This window comes from Crocodylus siamensis, chromosome 1 (genome assembly GCF_052110815.1).
Source record: "Crocodylus siamensis isolate JL-2025a chromosome 1, ASM5211081v1, whole genome shotgun sequence".
Lineage (NCBI taxonomy): Eukaryota > Metazoa > Chordata > Crocodylia > Crocodylidae > Crocodylus > Crocodylus siamensis.
Window position 1 is genome coordinate 282,261,623 of NC_143395.1, and position 18,346 is coordinate 282,279,968.

At 41.0% G+C, this 18,346-nt stretch overlaps 1 protein-coding gene across 3 annotated transcripts in view; it reads right to left on the bottom strand.

The window, feature by feature from the left end:
• Positions 1-18,346, bottom strand: part of TBL1X (transducin beta like 1 X-linked) — a 317,070-nt gene that overhangs the window by 81,334 nt on the left and 217,390 nt on the right. For all 3 annotated transcript variants that reach the window (XM_090064019.1, XM_090064010.1, XM_090064027.1), the window contains one exon: positions 274-419. In XM_090064019.1, the coding sequence (XP_089920145.1) occupies positions 274-419 (146 nt within the window). The remainder of the gene's footprint in view (positions 1-273; positions 420-18,346) is intronic.

Here is an 18,346-nt window from a genome sequence, read left to right on the forward strand (position 1 = left end):
TCTAAATACCAGTGACATAATCAAATCCACTTAAGTCATTTAACAAATTCTTAGAGCAATAACTACAAACTGAAAAGAACCATCTTGGAGCCTTCTGGATGTTTTTTCAGTGAAAACATAGGAATAAAATGCAGCCAATCTATGGAGAGCTCAGGAGTTGTCATGTGCATCTGAACTGTTAAGAGAAACTAAAACATGGGATTTTATGTCAACTCCTAGCACGCTTGTTATCACAGAAGTGTACTTTCTGCTTGTGGCAATCAGTATACTTACTTCATTGATGCTGATCTCAGCCTCCACATATTGCAGACCTTTCTGAAGTATGGAGATGAGGGCAGCAGGTGGCACTAGTGTTCCGTTGATGTTGGACTGACTAATGTGACTTTCAATACCGAATGTGAAGGCCGAATGGGAAAAACCTGGAAGCAGAAAAGGAAGCCATGATATGAAATCTTAACTTATCAACAACACACAACTTTTAAAATCTAAAAATAATATTGTTCATGACTGTGAAAAGCATGGAAACATAAATAGAAGAATGCAAGTTGATTGAACTGGGTCCAATAGGTTAAGAGAACCATCTTTATTTCTTTTTGCTCTTCCTTTCAATTGCATTTCATATGCACATGAAATTATATAGAAATGGAAACACACACAGAGGAAAATAATCAGTGTCAAACACAAATACGCTGATTTTTTTTTTTAAAGAAAGGAGAAGAATAGGAACCAACTCGGGGCACTGCTAACTAGTAACAGTATTACTCCTATGTTTTCTTTCCTGCCTAGGTTATAGTATCAAGCTTTCCAGAAGCCTTACATTTACATTTCTATCAATGTATAGGTCATATCTGGTCAAGGCATAGATGCAACATATGCAGGAGGGAAAGGGGACACGATCTATTACAGAAGATAAGTAATACTGAATCCTCTTTCCGCAGCTTTTATTACCAGCTACAATCTGACATCCAGAACAAAATCATTACACTATGAATCAACAACAAGATGACGAGGGCCACTCCCTTGGATCTATTATCTGGAAATGAACAGCAAAAGTAAAAAATAATGAAATAGAATGTGGCACATCACAAACGACAAGCCAATTCAGTAGTGCTTCTCTGTTAATCATAAACTCCCCGTTTCATTTTTGTCATCTTCCTAGGAAGCAGCTGATAACACGGCGCTCTGAACCTCAAATTAATGGACCGAGTAGATAAACTTTTCAAGAAGGCGCTGCAGCTGAAATACTAGAGGAAACAGGTCAGTACTGTTACTTCTTACAAAGGGGAGAGCTATGGTTTTGCTGAATGCCTGGACTGTGCAACTGTATTCACATGCAGGATGGGGAAGGGAGAACAGGACGCAGATATAACTGAAGGAACCCATTTATCACCGCAATGTCTCCAGAGCATTATTCTAACATTAGAAGCCTTGGGGAAACCACCCTTGCACTGTCTCTAACAGGAAGCACCCTAGCACTCTCCACCGGCTAGACGACTAGGAGGAAAGAACAGCAACTCTCAAATGAAAATACTTCCTTTAAATTGAGCTGTTTCTTTTCCCCTGCCAACAGTGGTTTCATTTATAGTTTTGTCTGTTAAGGGGTTTCCCCCATATCAATGCTCAGGCTGGCAATATGTAGGCAGGGGGATGGGCTTACAAGTTCATGCCAACATTTTAGGAAGGATGTTCTCTTATTTATTTATTTTGGCTGAGATTCTTTCACAATCAATACAACTATGATCAGTTATTTAGATTAGAAGCAGAAACAGACTACGACATATAATGCTCCCATGAGCATTAAAAATGGGATAGCTACTTCTTCCCTCTCTCTGTCTCTTCTCTTATGTTGGTTGTCTTCTTCTCTTCCCCTTCTTGATTTCAGCCATGCCTCCTCTCCCATGGCCCTTTGCATATCTCAAGAGGTTCACCACTGCTTAGAAGCAGTCAAAAGTGACAAGCAGTGAATAGCAGTGTAACTTGAGGTGCTGCAAAAATAAATAACAACAAAGAGAACAGGCAGCCCATGTTGGAGACTATTAGTCCAGGGACTTGGCCTTACAATATTCACTTACCACTGAAAGAACTGTATTATGGATACGATGGCACATAAATTGAGAGTAGTCAGATGCATAAGTTTGGGGGCCATAAGCATTACAATTCATTATTAAAAGAGGCCTTTGTTCTTGTGACAGATTAGGATTTTTAAGTGGTCTCTGAAGAAATCCAAAAACTAGTGAAAGCAACACTAACCCTCAAATTACTGAAGGCAATGATGAATATAAAGCTACTACTGTATGTGTATGAGAGGCTTCATTTCAAGGATGTCAGACTCATTCAGCTACATAGGCTGGATTCAAATCACAGGGCTCTTCACCAGCCAGGTGATCCATCTCTGACAACAGCATCAAACCCTGTAGCTACCAAAGCCATTGTATCAGCACAGCTCCAGAACCGAGGGGGTTAATTTCACTGCTGCTTGCTCCTCCTATGCACCTTTCCCTGTGGCTGATTTAAGTTGCCAAAGGTGACCAAACCAGTTTTGGCAGAGGCTAAGGTCATGAAAGGGAAAGCAGGCAGCAGCAGGCATTAATTTCCTGGATTTCAGAGCCATGCTGATACAATTGCTTACTTAGGTAAGGCGATATGCCCCATGGGCTGCATTACACTCATGGGCATGGGTTATCCAGCCCGGTGGGCCAGCTGACCCACCTTAACAGGCCACATGTGGCCCATGGGCCATATGTTTGACACCCCCCAAGCTACACCAATACACTTGTTATTACTGCACCTGTTATTTTGGAATTTTGGCTGTTGGCTGACTGTAGGTTGCATCTTGGGCCAGTAGATGATAGCTTATAGGGATCCTGGTTTTCTCTGTTTAAAAATCACAAATTCTCTGATTAAAACCCTCAAAATCTGCATTTTGCTGTGATTGAAATGAAATACCACTATATATATATATATGTATATATAGGTATCAGTTGAACAAAATATTTTACTGATATACATACAATTTTAAAGCAAGTTGGAAGCCTACCAGCACCTCATCCACTATAATAAAATAAATTTTATAAATACAGTATAACCTCATAAATCCAGCATGCTCAGGACCAAGCACCTGCCGGAAATTTGAAAATGCTGGCTTTTTTAAACTGGCGTGGCAGCTGGTCATGGAGCAGGGGAGAGGGGAGGGGGTAGCAGTGGCTGGTCCCGGAGCAGTGGTTGCATGCAGGGTGGCAGCATGGGGTGGTGAATGGTGGCAGCAGCTGCTGCATGCAAGCTTCCCCTTCTACATCCAGGAGAGTGAGGGGGAGCAGTGGCCAGTCCCTAAGCGGTGGCGCGGGGAGTGCCAGATTTTCGATATCCGGATTTATGAGGTTGTATTATACTATAATTTTTGGCATTTGATTTTTGTTTTTTTATCATGGAAAATCAGAGCTCCTCTGCCCTATTCTCCCACTAGGATGTGGGTCCAGCTGTGGCTGTCCCGCTGCTCCCCTGCCACTACTTAGTGGCACTAAATAGCCCTGATATGCTGCTGCCCTGTCCATGCCATTGCCCCTCAATCCTGACCCCCAGCCCCACAGCCTTGCTGGTGTCCCTCATTCCCTACCCACAGACCCCTGGCCTTGCTGGTGCCCCTCAAACACCACCCACAGCCCATACCCCCAACCCTGCCAGAGGCTGCCCTCTGCTGCCAGGGCTATGGGGCCAGGTACCTGGGTCTGCAGCCCTGCCCCTTAGAGCAGCACTCATGCGAGGCAGCAGTTGCTGCAGTGGAGCAGAGCATGGAGTCCACCTCTCCCCCCTTCACAGGTGGCACAGCCAGTGCCGAACCTGTGGGCCGGTGGTTGTGGGCTGCCCACAGGAGGCTCCAGCTCCCCGCCCTACTGCTCTCTCTCTGGGGCCTCTGCAGCCCAGTAGTCAGGACATGGCACAGCGGGGCAGAGTGGGACCAGGTGAGGAAGCTTGGTGCTGCCGCTGGGAGCTCCACGCCACCGTGGCAAAGCATACCCTACATGATTAAGATTTAAAGCTTAAATCTCAAAACTGTAAGTTTTTAAAAAGGAATTAAAAAGCAAATCGAACGAAACCAGTTTCCTCATTTCCTATGTTTCTCAGCAAAATTTTATGAAGACTTTCTGAAAATGGACATTTTGGACCACTGGGATAAGGTGTGGGATTCTGAAGTGCAACACATACACCAGGAAAACTGTAAGAGAATCTGCGCACACAACAGGTTTCCTGTGACACTGCAAATAACTTGAGCTTTGCTTTTATGGTTACCCAGTGTCATCAAGTCTCTTTGATGTATGTGTGTGAATGAACACACATGTGCACAATATTACATAGTAGTGCTGTATCACTGTATCAGCCTTATGAAGTGGTGATCTCAGAACAAAGGCATTTTTAAGTCCTAGTTGTTTAAATAGTCATGTTACAAAAACGAACTTTGCCACTCTTCTAATGTTCTTAAACCCACATTAAGCAGCACAAAACAAAAACCTGGAACACTGTTGCCTTGATTGATTACATGCAGGCTGTCAAGGCAGGGGGGAGAAGGAAAGCAGAGAGAAAATACTTGACAAATTGGTCCCTTAAGATACAATGTGATGAGGACAATATGAACTTTTAAGTCAGGACATGGTAACAGTGTTCAAAAAAGTAGGGCAGAAAAGCTGTTGCCTTTCTTTTCCCAGGTGCATAACTTCCTGTAGATTGGATTTCATCATCTGATGATTTCATCATTGCAGTAATTCCATATTGTTCCAAAAATATTCACTTGTATTCTGGTTGCACCCAGGAAATGATACTCTAATATACTAATTATTATGCAGACATAATAATAGGAGATGGTGAACCCTTAATGGTCAGTGTTTATCTTTAAAACAGAATTAGATACATTCGTGAAGGACAGGTTTTTTGGGGAATTTATATAAAGCAATCAGGGATGTATCATCTGACATCTCTAAACCAATGATGGCTGATGCCATGGAAGCGGTGACAGGGGATGGATTACTCTAGCCATGCTCCCCGGTTCATACACTCTCTCTCTTTGAAGCATCTGCTGTTTGCTTTGGGACAGAGTTCTTGTAACCTTAATTATGTATAATGCACCTAGTATGCTTTTGGCAATGCAACATTGCACTTGCAAAACATAGGTGCCACAAAGAAAATCACGCTGTCATACCAGTCTGTCTTAACTGAGAATTCCTTCCATTTGTAGATTGAATTCTCAGCTTGATTTGCAAGTTAAGGATTTTTTTAAAAAACATACAAACAAGGTGTTATTGACTATTATCTGTCCTAGCTGATCTAGACTCAAGTAGCTGACATTTTTGTTCTGATTCCTTTAACTGTAAATTGCTGTCTTTTTAAAATTACAGTTTTCGGGCATGGGCATTTGAACAAGCTACTGAGAGGTAAGCTAAGGAGTGAAATTACAGCATACCAGCTACTTGGTAACTGTCTGTGTACATGCTCTTTTCCGATGGCAAAGGCAACACATAGGTAATTACTGGACAGTAACTAAACTGCTGCAAGTTTACACCCTAGCTTACCGCACATTACCTTGTTCATGTTCCCATATCCTTATACTGAAATAGTGACTGTACCTTCTGCTGCCTTTGGACAGGTGACCAGAATGCAACTCTTTCACAAACAGTTGTCTGCGAGCATTACATTCTAAATTACTACAGATTTGGGCTGTTTGTTTAGGCTAAGTTTTTTCTTTCTGTTTCTAACCTACTAGGGAAATGACTTTATTTTCTTAATTTACTTACTATAACTTTGAAAACAGTTAATAATACAAAATACAGTCTCAGGTTATTTGCAAGTGATTTGCCTTAATTTTTTATAAGGTGCGATTTGTCACTTACGTCTCATTATCAGTCTCTGAGTGAATGAAATGGAAATACAAACTGTAAATTGTGCATTGCATTTAATGAACATTCTCGTTCCCACACAATTCCAAGTTCATACGTAGTGCCCCCATTATAAATGCAGTTCCACAAATGTTTGCATAACCCAGGCTACCAGTACAGCTTTGTCTACAGCAGTAGTTAGAGCACTTATGGAGGTTTGTACTACCTCATTTGAATTACTGACCCTCATTATTTATCTCAAGCAGTAAGAACTGATATCTTTAAATTCAACGATTCTGGGTTCAGTTCCCACAGACCACCCAACTAGGGGATCTGTCACATTTTTGAATTGTGAAAAAAAAGGAGGCATGCAATCCATCAAATGAAAGAGTCAACTTGAATTGTGATAATTTTCCAACTTCTTTTTTGCAGATTTTACACAGCTGTAACTATGACTAAAGTAATACAGTATAATCTAATTTACTTATTTTTCAGTACTACACATATTTCATAGAATTTCTATATTGTTTCACCCTTCTTCATCTCTCAAATAGCATTTTTGTTTCCTTAAGACTACTTGGCAGGTAGCAGATACACATTGAGAGGGGTTATAAAAATGATTAGAATGACTCCTAGCTTTCAAAGCCAGTTTCCAACTTCTATAGTGGGATCCTGGCAATTTTGGAATTGAGTTCATAAATACATTTCTTCTAAAAGCAGCACATTATCTGGTACCAAGACTGAAGTTTACCATTGTAAAAAATTGTGCGGGGGTGGGGGAGGTGGCGGAAATGTATACTAGGGAGCTGGCTAGCACTTCAGCCTGCAGGAAAAAAAAAATATGGGCATGAGGTGGTGAGAAAGCACTGTCTTTATTTCCACACATGGGCCTATGTACAACCTGCATGAGAGATTTAGATGCATCAAACAGAGGCACTCTGCAGAATGCTAAGTGAGTCCAAAGAAAGTGGCATTCAGGAGGACAAGACATCCCACAGTCCCATCTGTGGTTTAACCATGTCACCAACCCTGAGTAACTCCAAAGCTGCCAGCACAACTGCTTGAAGAGCTTGCCAAGAAACCAGATGCAACTGCTGGAAAAATATCTTCCACAGTCTGACATCTGGGTCTTGGGAGCACCATCTAAAGATGAAGGAAAAGAAAGAAGACTGGTGTGATGTGAGGCTTAGAAATACATAAATCCTGCCACCACAGATTAAAAGAACAGAAGGATAAATAAAATCATTATCCCCAAGTACGATGCATAACTATACTTGGAAGTTGAAAGCAGGTATTTTGAAGGGTGAGATTTACTGGGCTAGGGAGGGGAAAGAAAGCATATACACTAAGGTACTTATTTGCAAAATACATTTAAAGACCTTAATCCGTGTCTGCAGCCACTGGAATAAAGCGCCTGTCTTCGAAACATTGTACCCTCATGATTAACAGAGGGCCACTGGAGCAAATGACTTAATGTTGCTGTCTAGGGCCCAAAGGGAGCTATATTTATATTTTTCACTGTAGTGGACTACAGCCTCCATTTGAAATTGCAATGTGTTCCTGTTTAGATGATGAATTGTCAAAGACAATTACTAACAAGTATGTAGGGCCACTAATCCTTCTGATTCTAAATCCCTCTGTATCATAGGGCAGTTATGGAGTCATTATTTTTTTAAATAGATCGCAGTGTGGGCGGACCAATGGCATCATGTGTGGATTCCTGGTTCTCCCCTGCCAAGAAACTATTTAGATGCAGTTAAAGTCAGTTTGCTGCTTAAAGCCACTGCCTGAATTCCATTTTAATGCTGATGATGGTTAAAAAGGTAGGCAAACATCCTAAACCACATCTCATTTATTATTCACAGCAGACTCAATTTTTCCTTCAAGCTGAGTTATTTCATTCTCTGTAATATGTCCTAGAGTGCCCCTCTCCTTTTTGGCAGTGCCTGCTTATTTCTGAAGACTTACCTTAGTGATTACATAAAGGGTTTAACAAGGACACACATTAGCAATGTAAAATAAGAACTGCAGTTGAAATATATTTTTAGAAAAGCTGCTGAACAATAGGGCCTGCACATTTTGTTTAAGATTAGGGTTGCTCAACCATTAAAATGATTTCCAGAACCCTGGGAAATGTGTCCTGTATTACAAGCTTTTTCAGTCCTGGGGAAATATAAAGAAAAGATCCTACACTGTAGTTTATGTTAGTTGCCAAAATTATAGTGTGCATAGTTGCCCTAAGTTTTGTAGAAGCAATTATTCACAAATATTAAAAGTTACACCCTTCTCCTTGGATACCTGACCTGCTTAACAACTGCCAAGAATTCAGAGTGAATGTCTGCTACCCTAAATTATTTAATTACATGCCAAAGAGTGCTTTTGGCAGGGTTTTTCTTTTTCAAGCAGGAGAACACATTGGAAAAGATTAATAAAACTTGGAAGTGATCTTCTGATGAGCAGTATTTGGCTCTTACTGTTTCCATCTTTTTGAGTGATGCAAATTAATTAAAAGAAAAATGTGATAAAGGGAGAAGGCAGAACAAGGAGAATGGGAAGGATTTTTTACTTATTTTAAAAGCAAGGCTTCCTTTTTACTCACTCCATATAAATTAGTCTGACAATGTGCAAATAAATGTCAACACAGATCTATCAGCAAGGCTTGGGATATTTTCCAATGGCCACTGCAACACCTCTCTTACTAGATTAATGAGAATGTTATCACCCTCCAGACCTGCCCTTTGCACCAAATGTCAAAGGAGAGGATGTGCATTATTTCATGACTCATTTTAGGTAAAGAGATCATATTTAGCAGGTTTTGCCCTGAGCTCTCTTCTTGCATCACTTATAATAACACTTGCAAGCAGCCGCAACTAGAACATCACCAGTGATGATCAATGAGCAAGAAAGGATTTCAACACTACAGGTTGTTGTAGTAGCCTTTTTGTTCCCAAGACTGTAAGCCCAGACCTGCACTACAAAGACTTCCAGTACATCAATGTTTGTTGAAGTATGATGGTGCAAGATTTATACCTGATACAGCTATGCAGGCAAAAGTCTTGACTCTAAACTCAGAGCAATTTTTGTAGCATTCCTTATTTCCCAGGGATCCAGACCAGTCATGTCCATATTAGAAACACTTAGTCTGAAGCTTATCTGGCCTAAAGCTGGGGGGTTCTTTTTAATTTTTTAAAAAATCATATAGTGACCTTTCCCCCTTTTATTCATCTTCCTTTCTATATGTGTAACAATCCTTTCAAAATAATTTGTCAGTTTAATAATTTATTAAAAACAACACAATTGGTAAAACCACATTATGGACTAATAAATTACAAAGGTACAATTGTTTGTGTGAATATAATGTGAAAAATGGCCATATTCGCTCAGTGACTGAGATCTAATGCTGTATGCCAAGTTTCAGCCGAAGAGAAGTTTAAACAGCCAAGTTTATAAATCTGTGAAAAGATTTAAAAGGAAATACCAACTAAATAGAGTTCTGCAAATGTCACAAGGAACAAGATAGCCAGTGTATTTTATTTCTTTACAGAAACCTGCTAAATTCTAAACTGTTTTTCTTGCATGATAGTTTAAATGGCCTTCCTTATGTAAAAAGGAATAAAAGTGGAAGAAAAAATACAAAGGAAAAAGCTATGAAAGGTCTTACAATACATCTATTCACATATATATGCGCCTGTGGTGCAAAGTAGATATCAGAGCACATAACTAGAAATTTACATTCTAATAGACAAAAACTTAAGTGGGGACAATTTATGACCAAACTGATATGCTCTCACTGCTGTAACACAAGAAGCATCATCTCTTTCATTCATATGTCATTTGGATTGTGTCAGCTATGACTTTTGTATTGCCAGAGCTTCTGTGAAAAAGTATACAATGTAAACAAGATGTCCACATTTTTTTATGATATAAAGATGCTCTCAGGTTAATTGCTTCTAGTTACAGGAGGCTGCTAAAATGATTGCAAATCATTCACCACTGACAAAATCTGAATTCCAAAATAGCTTTGATCGTAAATAAACATCAGTATGGTGACTTCAGTTTAGTAAAGCTAATTGATGTCTAATTCCATTCTGGAGCACATAAATGTGTTCAGTATTTGCACATTGAAAGACAGTGGCCAGAAGAGTGAAGAGTTATGCATAGTAATATAGTTTTACTTCAAGAAATAGATTTTTCCCCCATTAGGTAAAAAAATAAGGTCTAAATTTGAATGAAAACAGCTGCATGGCCCATGCAGGATGTTAAAAGAATCACTAGTACATCAAAATGTATTGCATGGTTTTATGACGGAGAGCTCTTTTCATCTAAAGAGACATCATCAAATGAAAAATAACATTTATATTTGAAAATGTTGCACCTGCTACTGCTACAAGTAATGCCTAAGATTACTATTATTGGAAAAGAAGATTAGTCAAAAGACTTCTCCACCATTTTTCATTTTTCAATTTTGGGCTCCCGACAATGCTTGACACAGTCAGTTTTACAGTTTCCTTGTGTTATGTAATCACTTTCTCGCTACTTAACAAGAAACATAAACATGGTGGGGAAAAAAGATTAATCAAATTTTTTTCCCAAGAAGATTTTTTAAAAAATGACACACTATATTGAGGATGATTTAACAGAAAATATATTTCTTTGAAATTAGACAACTTATAAAAATAAAATTGACAGTTTCTCTTTAAATGGCAGTGTTAGTCATGAAATTACAGAAGGAGACATTTCTATTTGAACCAACACTGATTCTGTTAAATTTCTCAAGCATTATTTTCCAACATTGTAAATGCAAATTCTGTCCTATCCCCAGCACACTGAGGACTCTGTTCACCGAGGTCATCCAAATCTTGGTTCTACAGCCAGCTGCCTATTCATCAGAAATTTGGCTCATTTGCAGAAGCCATTCTGTTTTCACTGAGTAGATTAAGGTGAATGGAGGATGAGATGTTCCGTAAATAAGCCTGTTCACCTACCAAACTGATCTCTGCTAAATCAGAAGGGCTAAAAATGGACTTTGCTTTGTCACACAGACTAGTGCTTTTACAAACTTGAAAGGTTGGATTCATCAACTCAATCTCGCCACCCAGTTCCTTGGAATACATGTAGTTAAATCTGGGCCCATCCTGCACCGCTGTCTTTAATTTTCTCACACATGGAAAAAATGTTTTATTTATTTGGAATAAATAAAATTAAAATAAGTATATCTATTCTTTTTTTTTCTGCTGCAGACTTTTGTCCCTTTCACCGAAAAAACTGGATCTTCAAAAGATGTGTGGCGCACATGCTGAAGCATAGCAGGTGATGTAAATTTTGTGCATGTACTGGAGAAGTTCAACAGTACTTGAGTGATTAACATTTTAGAACATATTTATAGAGAGGCTCTTTAAAAAGATCTTTGAAGCTAATGAGCAGAATTTGGGAGGGGTGGGGGTAGGGGAGAGGAGGATTTATCACTAGTAGGCTCCAGAGGCACAAGAATACTTTTTTATTTTTTACAGTGGTCCTTTATTGACTCATTTTTCTGATACATTATTTTTAAAGTTTGTATTTTAATAATTTCATCAAAACCTAGGCACTGTACTTTTCCTTTTCATTGAACAGCACAGTTTTCCTTATACGCTAACCATCAGGCAACTAACTATGAAGCAAATTTAGATGACCTACATATGCCAATATTTTTTATTATTACTCTTTTCTACGCTTAATCTGAATTACTTTAAGAAGGTATTTTCATATAAATGACTGGCACAACTCTATGGTGCACACTACGGTTTATACTGCTCCAAATTCTATAAATGTGCATCTAAAGATACAAAAAATGGTGATACTCTTTATTTTCTGAGGGAATTTCAGGAGATCATGCAACTAAAAGTTTACTTCATTCATGAGATATAAATTCAGAGACAGAATAATCATTTTAACTTATAGCATTTCCTCACTTCTGAGAAATCTTAATTTTTTTGTCTATTTTTGGTATGAAATTTCCTAATTAATAAAGGCAAATGAAAAAAAATTGAAAAGGTAGTTTCTCTTCAAGTGTGTTTCATCTTTCAGACAGCACATGTGAATATAATAATTCAGAACTGTTTGGCTAGACAGCAGCAGAATGCCTAAATCCCACAAAGTTTGGGAGGCTTGCTGGCGAACGGAGAGTGTGCTTTTCTTGTACACCAGAGTAGGAAGGAGTGCTTCTCTCATGTTCCCAAGGAAAATCTAAAAAGGGGTTTTGCTTTTGTTGATAGTGCACAGCCTTGTCTTCCTGTAGTTTCCTGGTGGGTTTAGGCTCACCATGTTTGAATAAAAAGCTGGCTTCTATAACAACCCTGGAGTCTGAGTTTTAAATGACAAGGGAAAACCTGTGTCCAGTGACAGCAAAGAAAAATTGTCAAACATTAACCAAAAATACACTGGTGCTCTGCTGTCTTCCTGAATCTGCAAAAAGAAAAGCTGAAACACCCATAAGGTAGGATCTTGGCTGAAGCGGGATGGACAACAGCTTTGAAAGCAAATAGTAAAGAGTCACATGCCAGTACTGCCAAAGATTTTAGCAAAATAATTTGAGTAGTGAGTGTTTCAGTTCTGCCACTATGTTGGATATAGTGGAAGATGTTGATTTTATGTTGAGGAGTGTGGAATCAATCTTAGGTCATAAAGCATAGAAAATTTCATACCGAAGGTTGAAAGCATCATAAAGTTTGGAGAGCAAGAATGGAAACTCTTATACAATCTTAACTATAATAGTTCCTGTCCACTACAATAAATGTCATATTGGAGATCAGTATAAGCCACAGACAGGTAGGGATGTAATTTTAGGACAAGGAAAATTTTAGGACACGGGATTCCACTCTGGCGACAGCCGAAGGAAAGGCCCCTCTTAATTCCTCAGGGAAGCACTGGGCTTCAAATGGCAGACTTAACTACCTGTACACAAATGCCAGGAACATGAGGAACTCGCCCTTTTTCTATGTGATAGTGACTACAACCTTGTAAGAATTATGGAGACCTGGTGGGACTCTACCTATGATTGATCGGTGGCAGTAGAGTGTTATACTGTGTATAGGAGAAACCATGTAGGGAAGAGGGTGAGGGTGTTGCTCTCTATATCAAAGATCAAGTCACCTCCCTGCTGACTGAGTTTTAAACCAGGAAGGGCATCTTGAGACCCTCTGGGTCAAGATACGAGGAGAACATGGGGAGGGTGACTTACTTGTAGGAGTCTACTGTAGACCCCCCCACTAAGAGGAAGACCTAGATCGGGAATTCATTAGGAAACTGGACAAAGCAGCATGTTCCCGATGCTTGATTGTTAACTTCCCTGACATCTCTTGGGATGGTCACATGGCCAAATCTGACAGGTTGTGTGGTTTTCTCATGTGCATCAATGACCTCTACCTAACCCAGGAGGTCTATGGGCCAACTAGGGGAAAGGCATTGCTGGATCTGGTCCTGGTCAAAGGGGAGGACACAATGAGTCGTCTGTGGATTGAGGGTAAGCTTGGTGACAGCGACCATGAATTGGTCACCATAGTTAACCAAAGAGCAGGCAAAGCCCTCAGTAAAACAGAAGTCCTTAACTTTGGGAAGGTCAGCTTCTGCAAACTGAGAGAACTGGTCAGTCAGGCAATCAGGGGCCATATTCCCCCAGAAAAGGGAGTACATGAGGAATAGTCATCACTCAGAAACATAAACCTTGAAGCACAGGGCAAAGCCTTCCTTTCTCACAAGAAATGCAGTCAGCAAGCAAGGAAGACCCTAAGGAACTGTTGGACCTCATTAAGCTCAAAAGAGTAGCCTACACCAGCTGGAAAACAGGAAGCATTACCAAAGAGGATTACTCTGCTCTTTCCCGCACCTGCAGAGAGCGGTTGAGAAAAGCCAAGACACAAACCAAACTTAGGTTTGCTACAGGGATCAAGGACAACAAGAAGTCCTTCTTTAGATATGTGAGAAGTAGGGAAAAGAACAAGGATAGTATTGGGCCCCTGAGAGATCCAATAGGGCAACTGACATCAAGGAAGGACCAATCTCCTAAGTGACTTTTTCACATCAGTTTTTCACCTTCCCACAAGGATCACATTGCCAAGAATGGCACGAGTCCATTTGGGAGTGGGTGACTGGCCCAAAATTGATGTGGATCAGGTGAGGGAACACCTTGAGAAACTGAACATTCACAAGTCCATGGGCCCAGAGGGAATGCACCCGAGGGTCTTGAAAGAGTTGGTAGGCAATAGTGCATCCCCCTTGGCAGGGATATTTGAAAAATTGTGGCCCTTGGGTGAGGTCCCAGACGACTGGAAAAGAGCCAACATGGTCCCTATCTACAAGAAAGGGAGGAGGGAGGAGCCGGGGAATTATAGACCAATCAGTCTGATGTCGGTCCCTGGAAAAATTCTGGAGAAAATTGTCAAGGGATCCATTAACGTCAGACTAATGGAAGGCAAGCTTCTGAATGCCAGCCAACATGGCTTTGTGACTGGCAGGTCTTGCCCGACCAAACTCATCTCCTTCTATGACCAGATAACTTATGCCCTGGACAAGGGAGATGATGTGGACGTCACTTATCTGGACTTCAAAAGGCCTTTGACCTAGTTCCCCACAATGCCATGGTTAAGTTGGGGAACTGTGGCCTAGATCATCATACGGTTTGATGGCTAGGAAACTGGCTATGGGGTCGGACCCAAAGAGTACTAGTTGAAGGGAGCAATTCAACATGGTGCAGCATTACCAGTGGAGTCCCTCAGGGCTCGGTACTTGGGCCAATAATCTTTAACATTTTCATAAACAATCCAGATTCAGAAGTCAGATGTGAACTGGCCAAGTTTGTGGATGTTACCAAATTATGGGGGAGGGCCATCACACTGCAGCACAGGCTGGGGATACAGACTGACTTGGACACACTCTCAAGGTGGGCTGACCCAGACTGGATGGCCTTTAATACAGACAAGTGTAAGGTGCTGCACCTTGGTAGGAAGAACCCTCAGCATACTTACAGGCTTGGCAGTGCTACGCTTGCTAGCACCATGACTGAAGGGACTTGGGGGGGGTCTTGATTGACCACAAGATGAATATGAACCACCAATGTGATGCGGTGGTGGGCAAAGCTAATCAAACTCTGGCATGCATCCACCGATGCATTTCAAGCAAAACAAGGGAAACCTTCCTCCCACTTTACTCGGCCCTTGTGAGACTGCAACTGGAGTACTGTGTCCAGTATTGGGCCCCCCACTTCAAGGAGGATGTGGAGAAGCTTCAGAGAGTCCAGAGGAGACTCATATGATCCAAGGCCTGGAGGGAAGGCTGTACAAGGAAGCTGAGGGACTTGGGACTCTTCAGTCTGGAGAACAGAAGGCTCAGGGGGGACCTGGCGGAAGCCTACAACTTCATAACAGGGGTACATCAGGACCTGGGAGAACATCTGTTCACCAGAGCTCCCCAAGAGATAACAAGGTCTAATGGCCATAAACTCCAGGAAGGCTGATTTAGACTGGATATTAGAAAAAAGTTCGTTACGGTGTGTGTGCAGGGTCTGGAACAAACTCCCCCCAGAGGTGGTATAAACACCTACTCTGGACTCATTCAAAAAATAGCTGGATTTATTTCTTGCTGGGGTCACTTGATCCCAGCTGACTTCCCGCCTATGGCCAGGAGGCTGCACCTGATGATCTCTTGAGGTCCCTTCCAGCCTCTAATGTCTATGAAATCTATGAAATATATTAGAAAACAAAATAAAAGTGGAGGAACAATAGGAAAGTTCATAAGAAGGGAGACAAGGACCAGAATCAACCAACCCACATAATTTTGAAATAGTTTTAAGAAACTGCAGGCAACAAGATGGGGAACAACTATTTTGCTGGATTTGATTCAAGTATGGATTTGTTATATTATATATATATTATATTTTAAGGCTTGAACACTACTTAAGTTTGTGGATGACAAGGTGGGTGAAGTTAGAGACCACTATTAGGATTCAAAATTGTCTTGATAATTGGAAAATTGGTCTGAAATAAATAGGATGCAATTTATTAGGTACAAGTGCAATATACTGCTGTTAGGAACTTTAAATGGCCAAATACAAAATGGGTGAGGACAGATTAGGATGCAGTATTGCACACTTCCCAAGACAATGCCCTTATGACTGGGCTACAGTCACACTCTCTTCCGCTTATTCTTCATGCATTCTTTACTGAACTTAGGCACACCTTCAAAACTATGGAAAGAGCCCTAATCTGCCCTATAATTTGGTGATTCAAGAACTTTTCCTGGGGAGTTTCACCCTCTCAGGTAGAAATGAGCATTAAAGCCAGGTCTCTCCCATTTGTTAGGCACACATGCTTTATCTTGGCTATTACTTAAACGACTGACTTCTTCTCTTCACTTTTGAATGTAAGTAACCATGGCTGCTGCGTCTTGTGCTAAACTCAGTGCTGGCAATGGATGAGTATAAGGCATGATCAGAACATGCCTTTCAGATCCCTCAGAGAACTTAGGTGAAGAGACATTAGTCTGTGAATTTCAAACACATTTAGGTGTGCAATAAATATCAGCACATTTCTCCCAAGATGATAGCATCTCTGGACACAAGAGAACTTTAGGTGGTTAGGGAACTGTATTGGTGAAAATGTAGGCACCTACAAATTTTGAAGCACTTATAATAGGGTTAGGTGAGTTTTTAGGATCAGATTCTTGTACTTAGGCACCTATCTCCCATCTGATGCAATTAAGCAACTAACCTCCCACTCCTCCCTACTGGGCAAAAGCATTATGAGAATTCCAGGTGATGTGTAAGGAAAGTAATTTGATATATCTTATGGCCTAAGGTACCATTCTGATTAAACGGTTGGATATCTTGTCTAGCAAGCTATAGCATCTCAACCAATATTTCCTGAATGAAGTCTACAACTTCTGTTTGAGCTACAGCATGTCTTTTAAAAGATATGCAGTGCTGATTTAAAGACTCTAAGGAACACCTGTAGATTATGTCTGTAAGTAAATTGTTCTGGTGGTTAATTGTCCATACAAAATTCATACATTACTTCTACTCTGAATTTGTCTAGCTTCAATTTACAGTCCCTAGATCTTGTTATCCTTTTTAATGTTAGATTAAAGAACTGTCTACTATCAGACATGTAGGTGGTTGTAAACTATGATCAAGTTCACTCATCACCAACTTTTAGTAAAAAAGAATGTTCTCCAGACACCTTGACTCAATTTTTTATCAGTTTGATGAATCCTTTCCAATTTTAAAAAAATCATTTTTTGAAGTGTAGATACTAGAAGGGGACATAGTATTTTAGTAATGGCCTCACTAATACCATATCCTGAGGTAATACCATTTAACTACTCCCATCTGATTTTTTCTTGATTATACACCCTTTATAGCTTTCTTAGCCACAGTTTCTCACTTGATATTAATATTCAATGGATTATGTCCTTTTGTGTGTTCCAGGATACAGTCTCTATTTTGTAAGTGTGTCCTAAGGTTTAAAGCAGGGGTTTCCAAGCTTGAGGACTGCAGTTCTTGAAACAACTGGAGGAAGGGGTAGGAACTCTTGGGGAATGGAGGAAGTTCCAGGGGACCCCAAAAGGGTCCCTAGCCTGGCTGGGATGGAGACAGTGGGGCCATGCAACCAGGACCCCAGAGAGTACCCTGTGGGTTTGGGGAGACTGGGGCCTGCCTGGCTGGTGTGGCAGGCTACCACATGAATTAGAATAGGCCTATGGGGCTTGGAGGCCAGGGGCATGAGTAGAATAGTGCTGGGCAAAATAGGTACCAGAAGAGTGCTGAGAATGAAGAATGTGAGGGGCTTGAGGCCCCCGAACCAGTGTAAGGTATATGGCTCTGAGAGTGAGGCCCAGAGTAAGTGAGAGGATAGATAGGCCAGGGAGCCACTGTACCACCTTGACTGGCCCAGGCTGGGGCCAGGCCCAGGATGGGCCAAGGAGCAAAGGTGCCCACCATGAGGGCCTGGCATCCCGATTGGCCAGAGAGCAAGGCCAGGCCTAGACAGGAGAAGGTCCCTAGAGTGGGAGACTACTGGTGAGAGGTGGGAGCCAGAGCCATCTTAACCAGTGAGGGACCTGAGGACAAAGGCCACTCATTTGGTTAAAAGCCTTCAGAAAAAACCCTCTGTGGACTGATTGGGAGACCTGGACCTCTTCAGCCTCCACAGAAGGAGGCTGAGAGGTGATCTCATGGCCGCCTACAAACTCATCAGGGGGTGGGGGGGCACCAAGAAATAGGGGATACAATGTTTACCAGGTGCCTGTCAGAGTAACTAGAAATAATGGCCGCAAACTGGAAGAGAGCAAATTCATATTGGTCATTAGGAAAAAATTCTTTACGGAGAGGGTTGCCAAAATATCAAATAAGCTTCCAAGGAAGGTTGCACTGTCCCTTAGGGGGTCGGACTCGCTGATCTAATAGGTCCCTTCTGACTCTAACATCTATGAAACTAAATGAGGGGGGCGAG